This window comes from Diachasmimorpha longicaudata, chromosome 2 (genome assembly GCF_034640455.1).
Source record: "Diachasmimorpha longicaudata isolate KC_UGA_2023 chromosome 2, iyDiaLong2, whole genome shotgun sequence".
Lineage (NCBI taxonomy): Eukaryota > Metazoa > Arthropoda > Insecta > Hymenoptera > Braconidae > Diachasmimorpha > Diachasmimorpha longicaudata.
Window position 1 is genome coordinate 12,932,546 of NC_087226.1, and position 22,208 is coordinate 12,954,753.

At 36.4% G+C, this 22,208-nt stretch overlaps 1 protein-coding gene across 8 annotated transcripts in view; it reads right to left on the reverse strand.

Moving 5' to 3' along the window:
• Positions 1-22,208, reverse strand: part of LOC135173149 (semaphorin-1A-like) — a 101,443-nt gene that overhangs the window by 20,140 nt on the left and 59,095 nt on the right. For all 8 annotated transcript variants that reach the window (XM_064139837.1, XM_064139835.1, XM_064139838.1 and 5 more), the window contains 3 exons: positions 11,797-11,893; positions 9,164-9,215; positions 1,720-1,890 (listed from right to left, as the gene is read on the reverse strand). In XM_064139837.1, coding sequence (XP_063995907.1) covers positions 1,720-1,890; positions 9,164-9,215; positions 11,797-11,893 — 320 coding nt within the window. The remainder of the gene's footprint in view (positions 1-1,719; positions 1,891-9,163; positions 9,216-11,796; positions 11,894-22,208) is intronic.

The following is a 22,208-nucleotide window of genomic DNA, read 5'->3' on the forward strand; positions in this document are numbered from 1 at the left end:
TACAGGGGAGTAGTATGAGAACGATTACTCATACCAACCTGAGCTAAAGCAAGCAACAAGTTTTTAAGAAAGCATCTCAGCAAGTACTCGAAAAGAAAGCACTCGTTGAAAAGATGCTCGGATGATGCTCGATATTTCGTTCAAGTACTTAAATATTGGCGTTTCATCGATTCGCGTAATTCCATTTACATTCTACCTCAGGTTTATGCCTACGAATCTACAGAATTTGTTTTCCATTATTCAACTGATCTGCATTATCCTGTAGTCATTGACAAATCGCTGAAGGACCTTTTGAATAAATTACTCTGATGCAATATATTCTTAGAATATCTATAATGAGTCATTTTAGTTGTCAATCATCTCAAAATCTGAATGACGTTATCATATATATTCTATCGAATTTCCTTCACAAAATTTCAAGTGACCCATTTTCATTTTCAGTAATCAATCACTAACAGTAAATCGTCTACAGGATTTATTCTATTGACAATATCCTTTCAACTTGGAAAATAGAAATGATGAATCGAGCTATTGGAAATTCTAGGCATCAACTCCATCATCCAAATATTCAAGCCTTCGCATGAATAATAATAATAATACTGCATTATTCTCCTAAAATGAACTTCCTCACATTCCTCAAATGATTGTCCATTCAAAAGCGCTATTATTTCACGTCAAAGCAAAGAATTATCATTTTTTTCTGATATTTAAGGATTTGTAATATTCAATTTTCTTCTAATCTGGAATATATCTGCTCTTCTCATAACACAGTGCTACGTTGTCATTTATCAATAAGTTATTATTCGTAATACTAGACTAAAAAGTTGAATACCAATTTAATCAGAATGCTTATTCCTATACTTTAAACTTACTAAATTTTAGTTAATTAATTGAGAATTCCACCCAAATTAATCATTTCTATAAACACTAAGATTTCAATTCATGTATGTATTTGATTATTGCCTCCAGTAAAATACATGTACAATACAATGAGAAAAGCCACGAAATGAAGACTACACACCGACCGACCCAGTCATTGAAAAGCTATGTTTCATCTGTAATCCCAAAATATCGAATATTATTCCAATATGTCAGTTGTCTCGTTTCCCACAGAGAAGGGATTTATTTTCACACGTCATTAATCGACACACGACATAAAATTGAAATGTCAAAAAGACACAAAGAGATGACACAAAGATTGTCAGATATTTGCGGTGGCAATCTCCATTAGCGAAATATATTTCATCGCCAGTTTTGACCTTTTTTTTTTCTAATTTTTTACCATTCTTTTTCTGTTATCCCCAGGCTATGCTATTGTGTGAACTACCATGCTGTGTTACGTCGCTCAATTAACATCCACGATTCATGTCCTGAATTGCGACGTGCCACGACGAAAATTCAATAACATATACAACAGCCCACGGACGACATTTTAATTCCCCTGGGTATTCCATTAGCGTTGGAGTCTCTGACTTGACGTAATAATCAAAATTAACGAAGGAAAAAAGTTGTGAAAAAAAACGGGAGAAACGAAAAAATTGATGAATAAAGGAAGAGTGACTGAAGTTTCTGATTTTTTTCAATTTTCCAACCATGTACGGTACAGCATGGACGGATGAATAATCATCATTAGAGTCTAGTGATATATCGTACTACGTGATACGAGGGACCAAGTTTGATTATCAAATTCATTAATTAAGGAGAGTGGTGTGTACTCACCTGCAGGATGAATTGTCGGCACTGAGGCTTGTAGGCATTTGTTCCACATGCCAGAAACTTATCTGGTCCCTGACGTCCGAATACACGGACGTAATTCTGACAATCGTCATTACTAGGGCCTTTCAGGTAACATAATTCTCGGTGGGCGTCTGTAGACGGCCACTGGACTCTCTGGAAATTGAAAAAATATCTCCGTCAGCTCCGTCTACTCAAAATCAATTCCGATTCAGACTTTTTATCCCAGTTGAATCTTTACTTTATTTTAAAATATCATCCCTGGTAATTTTACTGAGAAGCAAATTATTCATTATATTATGGGAAAAGCTATTTTCCACATGTTTTACAATTTATTCTGAAAAAAATGCATGTTAATTATAGAATATCATTGCCGATTTTTCTCAGTCCGCAGCAAGAAAAAAATAAAAATAATTCGTTCTCGTTTCAACAGAAATTTTACATATTAAAAAATCGGGACATTCACGTGAGTTATGAAGACCAAACAAACGAAAAAAGATCCGAAAAAATGGAGTTTTTTAATTCACTGTATAGCCCTACCGTCTGTCGCTCACAACTCAGCCACCCAAAAGTGGGTTTTCCCCTCCGCACGTCTCCTAATTAGAATACTACCGGTAGCACAGGAGCGTAATGCTCGTCGCCTAGCCCAAGCTGAGACCCAACCGGCTCTAAAAGTTTAAACCACAAAATCGCACTGAATATTCAACGGCTTATACATGGGTTTCACCGGTTCACTCTTCGGCTTCATTCCCCTCCGCTCAGCCGACGACCACCCAACGTTTCCCAATTCTATCATGGTAAACTTGTGTCTCTGTGGTATACTCAAACTTTAACGCACAATCGACCTTTTTGTCATTTGATAGCATTTTTGGGCGACATATTTTTTTAACAGGTTTTTCTTTCCAAAATGTTCATCAAATTATTTTTATCAAATATTTTGATTCAAATTGATTCACACGTATAGTCGAGAAAATATCATTAAGTTACCGCTTCATACTGATATAGCAAGAGATTTTATTATTGAACATAAGCAATTTGATTACACAGGGAAAAATATTCCGTAAAAATGACGTCCAACTTCCCTAATTCCCCAGTGAGAAATTATCAAAGGTCATTGGGTAAAAAGAATAATCACATCCGTTATGAGCTACTTATTTATGTCAAAAATTTTTTCGCATTTTTTTTGGCTCCATCACATACCCAAAATGACTCATGTATTAAACTTCCAGGCAACTTCCTGAAACTTTTAACAATATGTGAGAAGTCGACCGAAAATAGTATAAAATTTTCAACTGAGAAATCCCGAGTCATCTCGACGTCCAATTTTCAAGTTAAATTGCAAAATTCAAATGAGTATGACAGTTGGAAAACTGTCAGGTGTCTTTAATTCGCAAGTGTGATTTCATTCTAATGCATTCGTATTCTTTTAGATCACCATTAAACATTTTATCAGTTAAGAAAAAGTTTTCACGATAGATGACCTAAATTTCTTTCATACCAGCATTTATAAAGATAAAAAATCATGAATTCATGGGGCATTCTTAGCATCGTTACTCTTCCCCTAATTGACAACGAGATTGGCAATCAACACAGGTCTGCACTCGGATCACGGAATACATATGCAGGAAAAAGTTGGTTGGTAGTCAATGAGTTCAATTTTCTGAGTCAATTCAATGCTATCAATAGGGCCCACTGTCGATTAAAATATGAAAATCTTGTAATTTATATTTCTCTTAAAAATCCTTGTTTTATGCTGTAGATTTTGAAGATTCCTCCTCCATGTTGAATTTTTTTTACAGTATTAAATGCCTAAAATTGATTATCAAAAGTTGATAGAAAAGCTCAGTTTTTGTTCTCTCACTTGATAGATGCACACGAGACAGTACATTAACCACCATCGCTATCTTGACGGAGGGAGGGGATAGGGCGTTAAAGATACATTGCGTTGGGTTGGCAGAGGAATACTGGGCAAAAGGGGTTGACTAATGGCATGGAATAATTGCTCTCGTGCTTATACGTATAACAGAGACACCATTACTTTGTTCGTATTAAAACTATGTATACATAAATGGGCTTCTCCCGTACATGTAACACCCCGCTGGCAGCCTTTATACGGTAAATAGATTAAATTTGCCGCGTCTATCTCTTTTGTCAGGCGAGACAGGCGAAAATAGGTGAACCCAAAACGACAAGGTGTCTGAGAGAGGAGGAGAGTAATGTTTTGGTTTTATTTTCAACTCAGTTATTTTTCCAGTTGAATTAACAACAGAGATAATGACTTGAGTTTTGTATATCATTTTTTTTACTTATTGAGTTCAGAAAAAAAAAATTCAACGATTTTCCGAATACATTTTTGGAGAAGAATTTAATACAGTTCGTAATTGAGATTAAAACATTTTGAATTATTAAATTTGTCAAGTAAATTGAGTTGGAAAATTTCACAGAAAATCATAAGTATTTAGTGTGTTTGACAACTATATTTTGGAGCGGTTTAGAATTTATTTACTTTTTAAAATATATTTCTTGATTGTTTATCGTGGAAATAGATTTTTCGCAATATTTTGACTATAAATAAACTCGCTATGATATTAAGCAATTCAGTTTTATGGTGGAACTGGAAAGCTCAAAATTTCCGAGAGATGGATTTATTGCCGATAGAGCGTATCTTTGCCGCTGAGATGCTCCCCATGGCAGAAAAATTGAATAATAAATAATGATAAAAGCACAACGAGCTTCACCGAGTCAAACTGGAGTGAGTAGACTTGGGGTATACAGTAGATAGATTTAATTTGTGCTTGAAAGGTCCCCCAGCTTTGACGTACAGACATTTAACGGAAATGGATGGACGGCGCGTGACTGGTAATGCTGGGGTAACCCTCATACAGAGTACCGCAGCACTGGGTATAGTTTGAGAGTGGTACATATAACTACTATATTCATCAGTATGGTTTGCAGAAGAGAGAGAGAGAGAGAGGTCTGGCTTCCTATAACGGTATGTCTTGTTCCTTTTACGTATAATTCTCGGCTCTTTTGACTGTACGTTCATTTTATGTCCATCATGGTGAACCAACACTCAATAAACCTCCAATGTTATTCAATCTCCTCTTCCTCTTGTTCTTTGTTTATATATTTTTCAATTTCGAGGCTGCACCCATGAGGAAAATTCTTCATGATAATTATACGAATTATTTTGTCTAATATTTATTCCAAATAGGATGAGCACAACTAAATGTTGATAAATTTTTTGGGAAGATTTTTTTACTTATTAATAAGAATTTTTTACATGATTTTTAGGTTACAATATCGATGATTATCAAGTGTATCCTACTATGCTATGTAAATTAACGATAAAGAACAGAGAGATATAATGCCCTGAGATCTTCTGGAATTCTCATTTTTATCCTATGTAGTATATACAACATTCTTTCGCCATTATAATGCACTCGGGAGTGCAGTGAGACAGGAAGTATAGAGAAATATAAGACGTCGTGGATACCGTAGTGGGTAATCCGGGGGAGGAAACAGTGGCGCAGACATTGTTAATTTTTCCTTACGTATTCTCCCGGAATGACGACGTTGAAAAGTTTTATTCGAGTGATATAGTTTTTTTTGGTAATTGGGTTTTATGCAGCTGTCTACAGAAAAGAAGATAAGCTCCGAGTTTTATGCGCGATCATTAAAAAAAATTTTCATAATTAAAGAATAAAATGAAGGTTTGAATGCACAGAATAACGCAGTAGATAAGTCCGATGTGGTCAGACATGGGATTTTCTCTAAAAATTCTTTAGTGGTCTGTTCAGCTCATCTTTTTTAATGAATAAATGTTTATTGATGTATATTTACACATACGGACCATGCAAACAAATTAAATAAATAAATTTCAAAAAATTTCATCTTTTAGATTTTTTAAGATTTTTTTCCGGAATTTTTACCCCTTAGAAAATCTCAATAGTTGTCCGTATGAAAGTATATAGTGAATCATTGGAAATTTTTTCAGATGTTTTACATTATTTCTGTCTAATTAATTATTAATATTCAAGTATTAGTTTTACCTACAAAAAATTTTTTTAAATCAATAAAATTCAATGGTATTTCATGGTTCGCTAATGAAAACAAGTTACAAAGAATGAATTAAAATGCCCAATAAAAGAAGTTGAAAACTCCTGAAGAATTAAAAAAGGAATGTTGGTCAGCTCGATGAGAAGTGCGGTTGGCCCGAATACACAAAAACAACCCTAAAAATAAAAGAAACACTCTGAGAAATGAAAAATCTCCGGAGTCAAGAGAAAAGCATTTATCGCATTTATTCGTCCAGCACCCCCTCGTGTGCTGAATTTAGAAAACAACGTGGTGCCTGACAGCACATCACGTGTTTTGTTCATTCTGTCGTGAGTAAAACTGCAAGCGTGCAGTGGCGCAGACGGATCAACCCAGTTGGTAGCTGGAGAGATGGTGAAAATGAGAAAAACAGTGGATGGGTGGAGAGTTGAGAATGAAAAAGAAATGAAAGAAAAAAGGTGGTTGCTGCTGAAAGAGGAGCAAAGTAAAAAAACCTATAGCTAGTCCTCGACGACAAATCCATTTGGGCGTGGGCCAAACCGTGACACCATTGCGTCAACGCTGGGAAGGGATGTATATGGTCGTCTCAATAACTAGTCCCCCGTTGAGGACGTTATCGACATTACGAGAGTCAACTAATTGTATCGCACGTCCTTTCAATTGAAAATTCCTCAGTTTAATTGAAGGATCCAGTCGCTTTTCTAACGGAGAGCGGACAAAATTGCCATTGGGTAATTTTTTAACAAATTTTACCGTATCTCCGACAATGCAAAAGTCCATTAACTTTAGAATACTTTTAAAATGTTAACATTTTAACTAGTTTTCAAAAATTACAGTTTAACGCTTCCTTCACAGGTGATCATTTGAACAACAAAAAAATGACAAAAAACTGGGCGTTAAAGGACAGTATTATTAATAAATCTATCATGATTTAGCTATTTAGTTTTAAGCCATGTCGTTGGAGCAAGAATGAATAAATGCTGAGTGTGGGGAATATCGGATCATGGGTTGTAATGTGTGTTCCACGGGGCCCCGCTACGTCAACCTTTTTTTTACAACCCGCCACGAGTGAATGACCGGTCAGAGTCGCCTCTCACTGCGTAGTGGCAACGTCGCACTGTAAGCACGCTCCGTAATACCCTCCGATTGAACCCATTGGAGATGGAGATTATTTCTGCGATGATACTTGTTCCCTTTTTGATAATTCCTTCGAATGGAGATGAAAAAATAAATGACAATTATAAGCAACTCGCTATCTATTGATATTTCATGAATTATTGCAAGTGAATAAATTAGAATTTCCTTATGTGCTCCACAAAAAACTTGTCCCCAAATAACCAAAAACATTCTCAATTCTGCAATCTCCATTTCCTCCGTAATCATGACGAAAACTTGGAAGAAAAAGTCAACATCAAAGGAATTGATAAACTTTTAGCAAGGACATACGCTCCCCGAGAATTGTCAAATGCTCTATTTGTACAAGTCAAGGGCCCGTGGGATCGATTCTCGATTCTCATCCGGTGTTCCGGAAAGTGAGCGTCGAAACTTGGTAGCAGAACGCGCAGTAAGACTTAATTAGTCTTGGCTAAAAGTTTTCTCTCCTCTTTCCTCCGACCCTGGAACCATCCCCCGCTTTACTTTAGCCTCGTGAGAGATTCAGGATTACACCGTCAACAAGCTTGTCGTGGCCAGCCTGGGTGTATACCTCCACAACTATAACCCCTATATGTATACATATATCTGTATATCCATTAAATATATGTATAGGGTCAGGAAAAACCATGGGTTGTGCGAATACCAGCGGTTAGATGGAAGGAAAACCGGAAAAGGCACTTCCGGTATATCTGACAACGAGTCATTAAGAGGATTTTCTCAGGGTATCTACTGCCTTTTCTGCGGTACACTAATGTCAACGTAATACCATCATTATGTACAGTTAAATCCACATGAGTTTAGGAATTAATTTACAGTTACTGAAGAAATATTCAGCGTTGACTTTCCAATAGAAAAAGAAAATCATTCAATCACCATTGAAAAACCTTCCAACAACGGCAATATGTTATATATTATTGATTTACTTATCTATATTGATAAAACATTAAAGACCAATTAAATTGAGTGATTAATTAAATCTTTTAATCTAATAAAAAAATTTCCACTCCTTTGTGTATATAGAATATTTTTAGAATAACAGTATTTTGTAATTATTTATTTTAGTCGTGTTTATCATTCATATGATTTATCAATTTTCAATGGCTATGTCGGAGGAAAATTATTGCCATGACCTTTGTTAGAGCCCTCAATTCGTTTAACAAAAAAGATAGCCTACATTAATTCTTCGTGCTTCTATGCACAAGAAGTGCTTGATGAATTCCAACGGTCCTTGGGCGCACCTTTTTATCACTACACATTGGAAAAACTCGTCGGGATGCACAAAACACGAATTGGAGTTTTGATAGAGAAGTGATTCGATACTGATTGAAAGCCATGATATTCTAGATTCTGGTTGATACTCGGAAAATGGATTTTCATCCATTAGCTCAGGATGCCCAAGAGAAACAAATATTGAATGATGGGGATGATTTTTCCATTAATTTTTTTTTCTCTCGGTAACAAACAGAAGAATAGGAATGTTAAAACTACTAAATTTGCTGGGACGACTTGGATTATCACGTTTTTCGCTGTACCAGGGGTTGAGGAATATGACGAAACACGATTCCATCAGACGCAAAAACTTGAAAGTGGGTCAGATGTTGTTTGCGGATACAAAAATTAATTGAGTTGGGAGGAGATATTGACGTTCTCGAAATCAGCCTACAATATCGATGGATGCGAGTGAAAAATTATGATTGATCAATCCATTACCCAAATGCCCAGGGACGTGGTGACGTCAGGATACTCTGTACATACTCTTTGGCGACATATTCCCTTGAGAGATATTTGAATAGCAATTTTTCCTCAGTAAGGCCCGACGGCGAAAGCTCGACAGCTAATTAAAGGAAGAAGATGTCTGCCGAGGTACTGCATAATGTTTTCATCAATTTCTTAATTATGAACATGTCAAGAGTGATTTCCAGGGAAATATTATCAGATTTCTTATTTGTTTGCTGAATAAATATTACCTGTTAATGTTCTTTTTAGATTCTTCATTAGATTCAGTAACTGAATATTGTAAAATATTAAAAGAACCGATATTTAAAATTCTTCATTAAGGCGATATCCCTTATTTTGAATGGAAGAAAAAAAAGTATCTAATATATATTTTTTAATTTGAATATTTAATTTAATGAAAGATAATGTTTTTTGTAAATTATTCGGTAATGTTAACCGAATGTCTCTCTCCATATACATAATCCTCAAACCAACTCACCTGATCAGCGATTTCCGTCAGATCATGGAGACTGATGTTGTAAATGGCATTTCTGTAACACAACAAGCGACAAACACATGAGAATTAGGGGAAGATTGACGGGTATTGTATTATCGACTAGAGTAAACGACGGTGTGGAAATTTCGGTTTATACAGACATTGTGAGGGTATGATGGGATCTGTTAGGCATACTGATTTTCTCCACTAAATTTCACGTGTGCACCAACAATCCCAGAATCCGCCGTTTGAAGAGGGCGGCCCGAGGAGGAAGGGAGTGGGATACTTGTGGTGCTGTCATCGCGAACTCATCGATCTTCCTCAATTAGTAGGGCCCCATGCATAATTATCGAGTTTGGTGGTACGTGCCCGCGTGATAAACGTGTGCATCCATTATCGGACGGCTCGTGACGGCTTAGCTCGCGGTCGGACGTGAAATTGATTATGCCTGGTATACCGCTCTCTCGTGTGTGCAAACGCGACTACCACCGATTCTCCCTCTTCCTCCCTCGCTCGCTCTTTTCATCCCTCCAACAGCCGTTTCCATTTCTCTACCCCCGCTATAGCACGTTATTTATGCACTTGTGCAGGTTGAGATTATCTCGAGAGAAATTATTCTATCATTATTCATTTGATTTTATTACTGGGTGAGTAGAATTGTTCATTTACAGAGGGTTAATGCCCTAAAAAAGAAGGCTAATGAAAAGTTTTTGACGATTCAAAGAATTTTCCAATTTCGGTTGAATCAATGCACTTTTTTTTATTTCTCCGACTTGGAAAAAAGATACTTAACACTTTCGTATTTCTTCATTCGGAGAATAAAAATATCCATAAAACCCACCTGTACTCGATCGGAGCGTTCCCAGTGATAATTTCTACACAACTAGAAAATTTTCCATCCAGTTTATTCCTCCATTCTCCTCAATTATTTCCAGCTCATTTTTTTCCTCATTCTTTTCACCTGCTCAATTTCATGAGCCTCAATGTAGATATTTATATACTCCAATTTTATTCTGAGCTTGAATTTTTTTTCCATTCTGAACAGACTCCCTCACCCATCCCATCACTATTGAAAATTAAACAGGAATGAAGAGAATATGCATGCTAAAATTTTAGCTCTTTACGGGCCGCCCATTTTCCTTTACTTCTAATTTTTCCGCAGCGCGAATAAAAATATAGGATGGAAAATCTCTTTTGCTTGAAGTGTATTGGGTCTGTTTATTATTATTATTATTATTATTATTATTATTATTATTATTATTATTATTATTATTATTAACCATGCGTATTATAGGTTCATAAGCCGAGTCGTCAAATAGCTTTAAGTACCTAGATCTATTAACAATTTTACGAGGATGAAATGAAATTTAGTTTCTATGATAAACGAAGGAACCTGTACAGTTTTTTCAGAAAAATTCTGGAATTCGTTCCACTGGATTTACCTGGATTTCAATAATGTTTGAAGAATAATGGCATTCTCAATAATTGGAGATACATTCCTAGAAATTAAGGATGTATCCCTAGAAATCGGTGTCATGTCGCTCATTAAAATAAAACCTTTAACATTGCTTGTGGTCTCTTCACATACATCGCACGGCCTAAAATCCATCACTTAGGGAAAATGTAAAAAATGAGAATTGTCTGAACGCTATCCTACAAAATGAAATGTGCAAAATTATGGTTTTCATTGCAGATTTCTCGCAACTGCACACAGAAATAAAATTTTCCAAGGTTGAATATGGGGCCACCACATAAATCCTCTCTGATCCCAAATCCTTTTAAAGCAAACATGAATGCAATTTCCTATTTTCCATAGCAGTGCTACCAAGCATTCTATCTGCAGGAGAATTTTCACGTAAAATAAAATGGAAAAAGAATTCTACAATTTTAGGAGTACCAAGGAATATATACATCGTTCGGATTATTTGTCCTTTGAATGAAAGTACGAGAGTTGAAAAGCATTCTTTTTATTTTCAATCATAAATCCTTATCGAATTGTTTCTTATTTATATCGATATCTTTTGAGTGCATCGGAAACTGCAGAATTTACATAATAGCTGAGGAAATACCAGATCGGAACCGAAACCACTCTGTAAAACCGTCATTCATTCCAGAGAGAGAGAGAGAGAGAGAGAGAGAGAGAGAGAGAGATGCTGAAGAATTCAATTTTCATTATGAGGAGGATTTCGTGAATATTTCAAATCGCATATTAGAACAGGAAACTCCATTTGCTTTAAAAACTGGAGATAATAAAACATCAAATCAGTGGAATTTCATTAAATACTGAATGAAGTTGGTTGTACTTCAATTACTTATATGCATGGAAGGATGTATTTGAAAAAAATGAAGATATGTATGTATATACATATCTTTCAAAATATAAATTTTACCATATATCGGAAAAGAAAATATTCGTTCTCGATTGCAAAAAAATTCAATCGAAGTTCTTTTTATCCATAAACGATAGATCTTATTCAGCGGTTTCTAACCCACGAAATGCAATTCGATTTTCACTTCTCAGCTATTCCCCTCACTTTCGCAAAGTGCACAATCCATAACTGGAGAAAAACCACATCCCCTAACCCCTGCAGTGCACAAGAACAAAATTTCGTAAAAGCATGCACAAATGATAATACCTTGCACCAATCAGGATAAAAGTAGGCGCCCGTTCAAGAAGCTTAAAGTGCTCCACGTGACTCTCATTTCCCAAGAACCTCTGGCCGATCACATCCCCTGTAACAAAACAGAAAAAAACATTACCTCAATATACATATATATATATATATATGTATATATTTCGTGAGTGCAATGTACAATGTTCACTCTCATCTCGCCGGTAGATCGAGTGTGCAGTTCTTACGTGTTAAGCATTCGTATGTACTCTAGGTCTATTCTATTGGATACGTAACAGACGCGGGAGTTTGTGGAGCCCTTACAATAAATTCAAGAGAGAAAAATAAATATTATACGTAGATGTTCAGAAAAAAATGAGAGGGAAAACATAACATAAAAATAAGCGAAACGAGGGAACAAAAGTGAGAGAACGAAAATGGCAGAATAAATACGAATGGGTCGAGGCAGCATGAAATATTCCACTGAGCTGGTATATGTATGTATGTTCAAGAAGCGTGGGGAGTATATATTGAATTTTATACCCCCTCCCATTTCTAGCCCCTTCTGAACCCCTGGGTGTGCACTTGAAGGATTGATAAATCTATTATTTGCATCTTTGTGGCGAAATATAACCTCGAGAGGATTTATCCTCCTTCAGTAAATGTAATTTGTGATCTTCAAGAAATCAGAAAATCCGGGGGATTGAAAAAAGGTTGTATCGTAGAGGACATACATATATTGAAAAGGATTTATTGAATGAAGAATTTTAAAAGCCATTTGAAAAAATGGATAAAAAATTTTTAAAAAATTAGTTTTAATGTTTCGTTTCGATGACAGCAACTCTTTATGAATCCACTGTTTGACAGAAGGGATGAGAAATGCATCGAAAAGCATTCTTTGAATTCGACTTCAGCACAGAATTCTAAATACCAATAAATCTATTAAGAATTAGCGAAAATTAGGGTAAGAGTTTCCGCATACAGAGTTCTTGGGATTGTTGTGGACTATTAAATTATTTCCAAGTGATGCAACATGCTTAAAATTCACCATTAAAGATATGCATAATATATTTTCCCTCATAAGAATTAAGCCGTTGAAATGATCACGCTCAACTTGATGTTTTATTCACTAATTTCCGAATGGTTAATAGCCCAATAGAACTTTGACGATCAATTACGTAATTGTCTCATTACCCAAAGAGTCTTCATTGGAATTATTTCCAGACATTTATTAGGTCAACATATTTAATTCAGATGTGCAAATGGAATTTCACGTTTATCTTAATAAAGTCACATGAATATTGTTTCGTAATTAAGAAATTGAGGTCTTTAGCACGGCATAATATTGTGTACTCCCATTTTGCGAAAGACTACAGTAAATCATAACTGTCATGGCAATATTTTTATGCAGTCAATGAAATTTAATTATTCCGTCCTATTAAACATTGAACAATAACTTTTATCATTTGATTTGGAAAAAATCAGATTAATTTTTTTCCCCATTTAAAATATATCGGATTAGCTTCGAAATTTAACATTACATTCTTAATATTCTTTAATAAAGAAATATTAACGCATAGAGCGACAGAATGAGGGGAAAAGAAGGTTGTGACTGAAACAGAATGGGTGGTTCCTTGATCACGCGTCCCTCGTAAATTACAAGCAGAGACCCGAGAAGGGGTTGTTGAAGCGCTGGAAGGAAAGAAATAGGGGTTCCCATGTTTTTTATTTTCATTCTAATTTTTCGTACTTGTAAATGCTACCAGTGAAATATACCACTCGACTGTGAAATTAAAAAGCCTTTACCGTCCTCTTATCCTCGGATTGAGCTTGATGAAGTGAGGTATCATTGAGGTTTTACTCAAATTTATAGGGAATGATGCAGGCAGAATTCATTAACATTCGTCAACTGATGATTGAACTCCAACAATGGAGTATTACGCTTTATGTATCATAATTTTGCGGAAATAGTTAATAACATCTCGTTCTACACAGAGGAAACAAATTTCCAATTTTTTTTTTCGAGAACACGCATGAAAAATTAACTGTATCAGCTGATAAAGTGGATTTTATTGTCTATACAACGCATGCAGTTTACATGTCAACAGAATTTTTGTTTCATTTTCTAGTAATTATGATTACCCTTGTCTCTCTATGCATTCCAGAAACAAATAATAAATCTTGCAATCATGAAGTTTTGAATTCTCCCTAAATTCACCGAAAACGCAAATTTCAACTCTCAAACCCCCATTTATCCGACCGACAATTTCTCTCTCTCTCTCTCTCTCTCTCCCTTCCCCTTCCAAGAAACCAATTACAAACTCCCGAACGAACTTAATTTTCATTAAAACCAAGTCCCACATCTGGGTCGTCCCCGGGGTTGACCAACTCCTCAACTACTTGGCACTAAAATCGAAGCCAATCACTGGAAGTCAGGCCAGACCTATCGATTCGACCAGTAGCACCTGAACGTCCAAGCCCCCTACCCCCTCCCCATGTTCTGTCATACCTGGACACGCCCGTATCACACGAATGCGTATCGACATACAACCAAAATTCATGTATGTTGGAAGGTGTTCGAGCTACCAAGTCTTATGTACCCGAGGGAAACTCATTGGTTTTACTCGAATCCTCCCCTCTTCTCACAGCCAACGATAAATTCGTTGGAAACGTTTCCCGAATCAAGAGTGTCTTGGCCAGGAAAGTGGCTCCGGGGATAATTGAAACCGAAACCCGCTGGCATTCGCCATCTCTTGTTCATAGTGGAATCAGAGGCTAAGAGAAATAGGAGAGAATAGTCGTACAGTTACATACTCTCTCATCTGCTATTAATTCGTCGAGGTGACAGGCCATAACGCTTCCACTCGGTAATATGGAGAGGTGAACTTCTCTTCATTTTTACATGCTTTTTTTTTTGTTCTTTGATGCATTCTGTTCAGGGAGCCGTGTGTTCATTATGGGCCATAATGAATTCTCAGTAAATAATCTGCGACGGGGGGGAATTCCTCGGGGTCTGACAATTACTGGGATCAATATTTCAGTATCCAGAATGGCAATTTAATAGGAATATTTCTTGATATATTGCAATTTTACGAGGCGATTATAGGAATGAGGCGGGAATTGCCCATCTCAGACTCTAATCGAAAGCAAAATAAAAATACGAAATAATTGAACTTGCATTGCATTGTTAGGAAATTTTTTTCAATTTTTAATCACCTCCTTTGTTTTCAATAACTTTCGGAGAATCTTGGAAAAATGTTTGGAAAGCAGAAATAATTTGTATACGCCGGTGACGAATATAATTTTTCTTCGAGTTGAATACATTGAAACATTGACCTGATAGATACACCAACAAACCCCTGTTCGTCACTCAAATAACCCGATGTCTCCTGAGTATGTTGGCATGTTTTGGACTTTGAAAAGGTCTCGAAAAGGTACGTTAATGATTTTGAATGTTGAAAATGGTTCTTGGACGTGACAGACTGGGAGTGAAGTCAAGGGTCCTCCAAAGGGACTCTAGGACGCTTGGGACCGTTGTTATCGTCACTAAATGGGTTAAACTCGACGGCAAACGGTTGCCAAGGTACGATAACAAAGTACTGAAAGCCCCGCTCTTCACCACCTCAAGTTTTTATCTTGAGTGAATTTTTCTCGGTATTACCACCTCTTTTTAGAATTGTTGATGTGCTTTTTCCTCAGTGTTTGCGCTGCTAGCTTTCAGGGCGATGGGTTTGTGTCATGGAGACTGATGAAGCACTTGAAAGCGAGAATAAATTTATTTAAAAAATTATAATCTGAATTTACAGTTTGAGTTGAAAGTGAAGTATTGAAAAAAATATTCTAGCTATGAAATTTCAACTTGAAGAAACATTTCAACAATAATTCAATAGTTTAGTAAAAAAAAAATTTTAGAGGTCCACTTGACGAAGAAGAAAAAAATAAGCACAGAGTTGAAAGGTGAAGCCAAGGGGGAACAGTTGACAGACGCAACTGAAAGGGATATTGCACTTGGAAGTGGTGCCCTGTGAATCATCGAGTCACGCGAGTGTGCGAGTTAACTCACGACGTCTCCGCGTCGCCGGCAGGGGGGATCTCTGACGTCGAATCGTCCCATCGTCGGTTACGGTACCTAGCTGTGCCACGCTACACTCCTTCCAACTATTTGTTGTACAACTGTGCGCATTCATGACCTAGCTTAACTCTATCAATTGTACCGTTACAAATTATTCACTTTTTCAAGCTTCAAATACCGCTGACAAGTGCATATTGAATCCCATCACGCTAATATTAATTAGAATACCGTATAAATCAATTAGGCTGATTCAATTAACCAATTAAATTTTCATAATTTTTCCGTCACAATCCGAAAATTGATTATAATCAACTATTGCAATTAGCTGAAATGAGTCTTAAGTAATATAGACAAATAGAATGTTGAATTAAAATATTTGGTTTATGAGCTATTGATTCACAATCAACGAAATAGAAATATTGAAATAGTCCTGGGATGGAATAATCCACGATAACTACGGTAATGACGGTGAGCGTCGATGGAGTATATTTCTTGCTTCCCATCCATTCAGCGTTACGTTAGTGGGCAATTTAATGAACGTTTCGGAATAAATTGTGAATTCCACACGAGAATAATTTGGCCAATTGGAAAACCACGATACTGTTTCATGCCACATATTCCCATCCTCTTCGCTATTCATCTTCCCATTGTTGAATGTATGACTGGCATATGTATGATAGTTTGCTCGGTAAATACCTGAAATATAGTATGATTTTAATTCGTTCGTCATTTCACGAAGCTAGGCAGATCAATACAAACATTACTCCATAGATATGGAAATTAGAAGAGATAAAACGTGGTGATTATGCATGTTTTAGAGAATTATAGTGGTTATTGTTTGTGATTTTGTTAACAAAGTGAATAACACAGGAATTGCGAAATATTTTGATAAATGACTTAACGAGGGAAATGAAAAATCAGCAATTTTCCACAACGAAAATCTTGAAAAACTTGGCTGCTATCGAAAGATTTTAAAAGATTTCATCAGCCAGCTAAATTTACCATTTATCCAAAATCTCAACATGAATATATTGTCTCGAAAACAAGGAATTCGATCTCCTAATATTGACAAGCAATGTATTAGCATTCCCTCTCGCGTTCGATCCACAAATATCTATAACCCAGTACGGTTTTCTCCAGTGGTTGTTCCAGACATGTCCCATAGAAGCCAACCCCCTGAGATAAACACAACGAAATGCGGAACAAAGAAGCTAACAAAGAATACAGAAAATGGTAAATAAAATAAAGGAATCTCTCTCCGAGGAATCGAATGGAGGTCATCCCTCACGTGTATCTGAATTTCCGCAAGTTTTATCTCCCCCTCCTCTCTTATTTATCTAATACACTCTGAATACAGGAATACACTTGAAGAATTCATCCTTTCATCCCCTACTCCATCGACTTTACTCTATTCTTGTTTTTGCTCCAAGTTTTCCACATTATTTTTTATCTTTACCAATATATATTGTGGAATTCAAATTCACAAATTCTGCATAATATTTTATTTACTTCTCGAAGCGGATATACACCATCACTATTGGCTCTCTGTGTTTACAACGTACGGGGAAAACAAGGCAATTCGCCACACTAGCACCGTCCGATTGTCCCCGGTACGGCTCTCATCGCCTCCCTCTGCCCTCGCACCATTTCCGGCTGAAACCATTGACTCCTAGTCACTGTAGCCTCCATGAGTTCTGTATAAATGTGTTACTCTACAGCTATAGCTACATTCAAACTTACTAGCGGATATATTGGAATAATGCCGGTAGCATGGAGAAATTGCACTTTGCAATGCTGGCATTGCTCTTCTCTATGTCGAATTATGGATTCATTGGTGGTGTAGTAGCGCCGATGGTAATTTGCAGGGTCTCTTCTCTATTCGATTGACGAGTAATCTCTTGACGAGAATTGAAGATTCGTGTGGATAAATGTCATTCATTATGTCTTGGTAAGGGATCGATTAAAAAACATTTTCCAATCTCAATTCATCTCGAAGGAAAATTAATAAATGTTACTCCGCCTAAACATTCCGAGCAATTTGATCAATATCTATCTAATATCTTGACTAATTGTGATAAAGCATTTCTCACTCCATTCCATTAACAAAGAAAATGAACGCCAAAGTCTCACGAGCATCTTTCAATTGAAAGTTTTCAAGACAGGGGCTTTAGAAATAGAAGAGGATGGATGGTAGAAAAGGGATTAGACCAAGGAATCGATTATTCTCAGTCAACAGTGAAAATCGACAGAGTGGAATTTGCCAACAGTGAGAAGGAATAAGGAAAGGAGAAGAGCCCAAGTTTAAAGGGGATCAGGTCACAGCTGGCCCGATACCAATGAGAATGTCTTTTCTGGTGACAAGTGAATAGCTCTTTCGTAATTACAAAACATCAATGAGTATTTCCAGCATGACCCGTGATTGGCTCTCCCTTATTATTCCTGTTAAGTAAAAATCTTAAATTCAACTTTCTTGCACTCGAGATCATTCTCTCAGCAAAACGTGAAGTGAAGTTCAACCACAAAAATACACAACTGCTGTTTCACATTTCGTTGATTGTGAGTGTTGCTTATCAGGCGGTGTGCACACATGTGCTGAATTTTCCCTTGAGCGAGGACAGGAAGGAATACTAGACGCCAAAGGTAGAGGGGGAGAGCCACATGATGACGTGAATAAATTGCAATTTGCTTCGTTTGTTTGTAGAGCATACATTCTCCGGTTGGAGAAGAGAAACGAGAAGTGGAGGAGAGAGTACTGAGGTAAGCGTATATTGTGACCAGAGGGTGATGGCGGGGGGCAAGTAAAGGAGAGAGGACGAATGTTAAATCACCGCGAAAGTGGTCACGCAGTATGCGATAGCGTGGTCAACTATTTGTTTCAACTTTAGTCGAGGCATTGTGTGATATATCGCGGAAAGCATGTGATGATATAACGTGAACGTGATGTATTAATTTGTACAGGAGATGGAATGGTAACATTTTTAGATGACAAAATAACCCGAATTTTTCACGTAGCGCATGAATTTTTTCTCTCTCAGTGAGATTATTCAGTCTGAAGTACAGCGGCGGACTACTACTTTATATTTTTCAAAATGTACAAAATTAATAACTTATAGAGGTGCTGTCTTCCACCCCAATGGAATTGAAGGCTAGGGATTTCACTTCGTATTTTTTTTTTTTTAATTCATGGCGGTTTTTGGAGAAGTCACAGTAACATTACTCTATCGTGCATCAAAGCTATTTACTTGCCAGGAAATTGTGTATATAAAAATAAATGAAAAAAAAGGAATGATCCGAGAAGAGAGATAAAAGACTGGAGATCGTTTCGACGATCGAACCATTCGTCCGCGCTCCGTTTCCTAATTGGATCGCTTTATACATATACTGTATAGGAAAGTTTGGAACATGTATTTTTTCTTATTTTCACGTTAACTGTATACTAGTACTGAGACAATGTTATTTTTCAAAGTTCAGTTGAATTTTTTCCGGGGAGTTGATTAAAGAATGAAGTTGCAGGTAACTAGTATGTTAACTTGATGACTTTCTTTTTTTTTGTAACAATTGATCGCGATTACGTAGGTAATGATCGACCTGGCTGCGGTGAGAATTAGGGCATTGGTACCTTCCAAGGAAAAATGAAGATGGACATGTCGTTCATTATGATATATATAGATACTCCAAAAAAAGAACCTCAAATTGACGTTGGTACCGATAAAATTGCTGGACTAATGATCGCGAGACAATACTCTTAAATAGAAATGTATCATGTTGTCATCGTCACTGATTTTATGAAGGAATGGATTTTTAAGCAAAAATACATTCCTTCACCTATATTCTTTCGAATGTGAATCAATACTATTCCTATTCATTTTACTGACGAAAGGGTTGACAGTGATGAGACTTAATATGTATACCTCCCAGAAGTACACGCCATACAAGAAAAATAGTAGTTTGTCGGAAGATGTAAAAAAAAGTTCATTCCCAGGGGCATTTCCACATATCACTATACTTCTTTGACATTTATTATTTACATATTGCGTGTGAAACACCGTACGAATATGATGAATATAGCATTTCAACGAAAGGATGTAAAAGACTACAATTCAAAGAGTTTCTCATTCAAACTCTATCTACTATTTGATTCTGAAATTAGTGGTAATGCCTCTTTTGTTTTTGTTCTCTCAAATGAAAGTCGACAAAATGACAACTACTATCGTTCATCCGCCATTCCGTTATTAACAATCATCTTTTGAATGTTCACTTTGCGTCATCAGAGTATAGTAGCATGTTTGAAGAACTACTCCAGAGCGTAATGGTGAATATGATTCCATATAATTTGGGATAATTATTTACATTATATCACATTGTAAAAATAACAATTACGTGTGGAGTGATTACAGATATTGTAAAAAGAGCTTCCTTTCTGTTGGAGAATGAGTGTATCGTCAGTATTATATTCTGAACAGAATGCGACGATTCATCGTTGGAATATCATGACATTTGTTGGGGAAAACATATATGTATTTTTTAGAGTACACTGTTTTCCACTGTCTATATCGTTCACCATCTCCATTCCTTTGCAATAAGTAAATAACTTGTTACATAATACCAAGACGTTCATATATTGCTGGATTATGAGACGTCGCAATTCCCAATGAAACTATGTGATTTGGATAATCCAAAACTCATTTTCAATCATGAAAATGAATTTTTCTAAGGAAAAAAAAGTGAAGAAATACCAAATAGTTTGCCGTTGCTCGATTATTGAAATATATTCCTTACTGGAAAATTCACTGTACCAATGTAGAAAATTTATCGACTTTGAAAATACCGTGTTCACAATTGTTAAGAAAATCACTATGATTCTTATTAATTCTAAGCTTTCACTTTTCCCCCATGACCGCATGATTCACAAAAAATAATGATTAAATAGCTCTCACTCGATTCAGCAAAACACTCTCAACAACGCGACCAACTATAGAATTAAAATGCCCAAGTTATACAAGGTGAATTATAGTAAGAAGCGTGAGATCGGAGTTGAAAGAGGGGGAGTCCAACCGGTGTTTCTCTGGTTCATAGGTAGGAAAACGGTGTTTCACACGCAAACTCGCGTGTTACGAATCCGAAAACGCATGCGAATGGACAATATAAACGTTAGGGGGTTCTATGTAGATATGGTGTTGAGGGTGCGGAATTAGATGATGACTGAGACAAGGTGCGTACACTGTAGTGGTCAAGAGAAAAAGATAATGAACAATGAGGAAATTCATGAGCAATGGATTTTATACAGCCACTGTCTCTCTTTACTCTTTAAGTATCTTTCGTTCCACGCACCACGTGTCTTGTAATGCTGTAGATAGTGAAACATATGCCGAGGGCATTATCGTCCTGTGGATATTGTAAATCCGCTAAATATGTTGAATGTCCGAATTGGCTGGTTGACTGTTGTATTATACACATCAGGATCTCATGCCTCCCTCCTAAGTCTTAAATCGGATCGCAATTTTGAAATTTTATTTCAAATTTATTCAGCCGCAATAGTTGAACAATATATATAAACTGTGAAGAGCCTTCCTAGATTTGAGCAGTTATGTACACTTCACCAAATTTCATAACGCTATATTAAATTTAAATACCTTGCGCGTGAGTCAGACGTGCAACCCTGAATTAATAGCCGTGGTGGTATTTCATGCGTGGGTGGATAAATTTTCGAAAAATTTATTTATCCACCCTCACTTATTTTCAGTGTGAAGTAATCTATTTTCATGAAGTGATGTATTGTCAATTAAAGTAATATTTATAATAGAATGCCCAGTGGGCGTGCTTTGGTACTGGAGTTTTACAAAAAGTCTGGAGCGCTCTCTTTGAAAATTTTTTTAATTAAACTTTCAGTAATAATTACCTAAACCGCATAGTCTCCTAGCAATGTTCACTTCCATTTAACACGACATATCCCCTGCCCCCCCCCCCCATTTGACAAATGAGTTTTTCATGTTTGTACATTTAACCATAGTACCACCACCCAATCACGCTCTCTGAACTTCATCGAAGCGAACCGGAAAACACATGAGACAGACGTGGAGCTCGCCAATTTCGGACAGCTGTGGTCAGAAAAACTCAGCCACGAGTTATCTCCCACCGTCTTCCACTACATACTGACAAGTATATCTATATAAGAGGAAAAAAGAGCGAACGCCATTTTCGCTTATTTCGGTGATATTCGGCATTTCTATGCCTAACTAATATCTCTAAGAGGGCATAATTTAAAACATTAGGAATTTAATATATTTTGAAAAATAGATAACTTTTTTCCACGGACAAACTGTTAGGTGCGTAATTTTTACTGAATATTACCCTGCGAATGGCT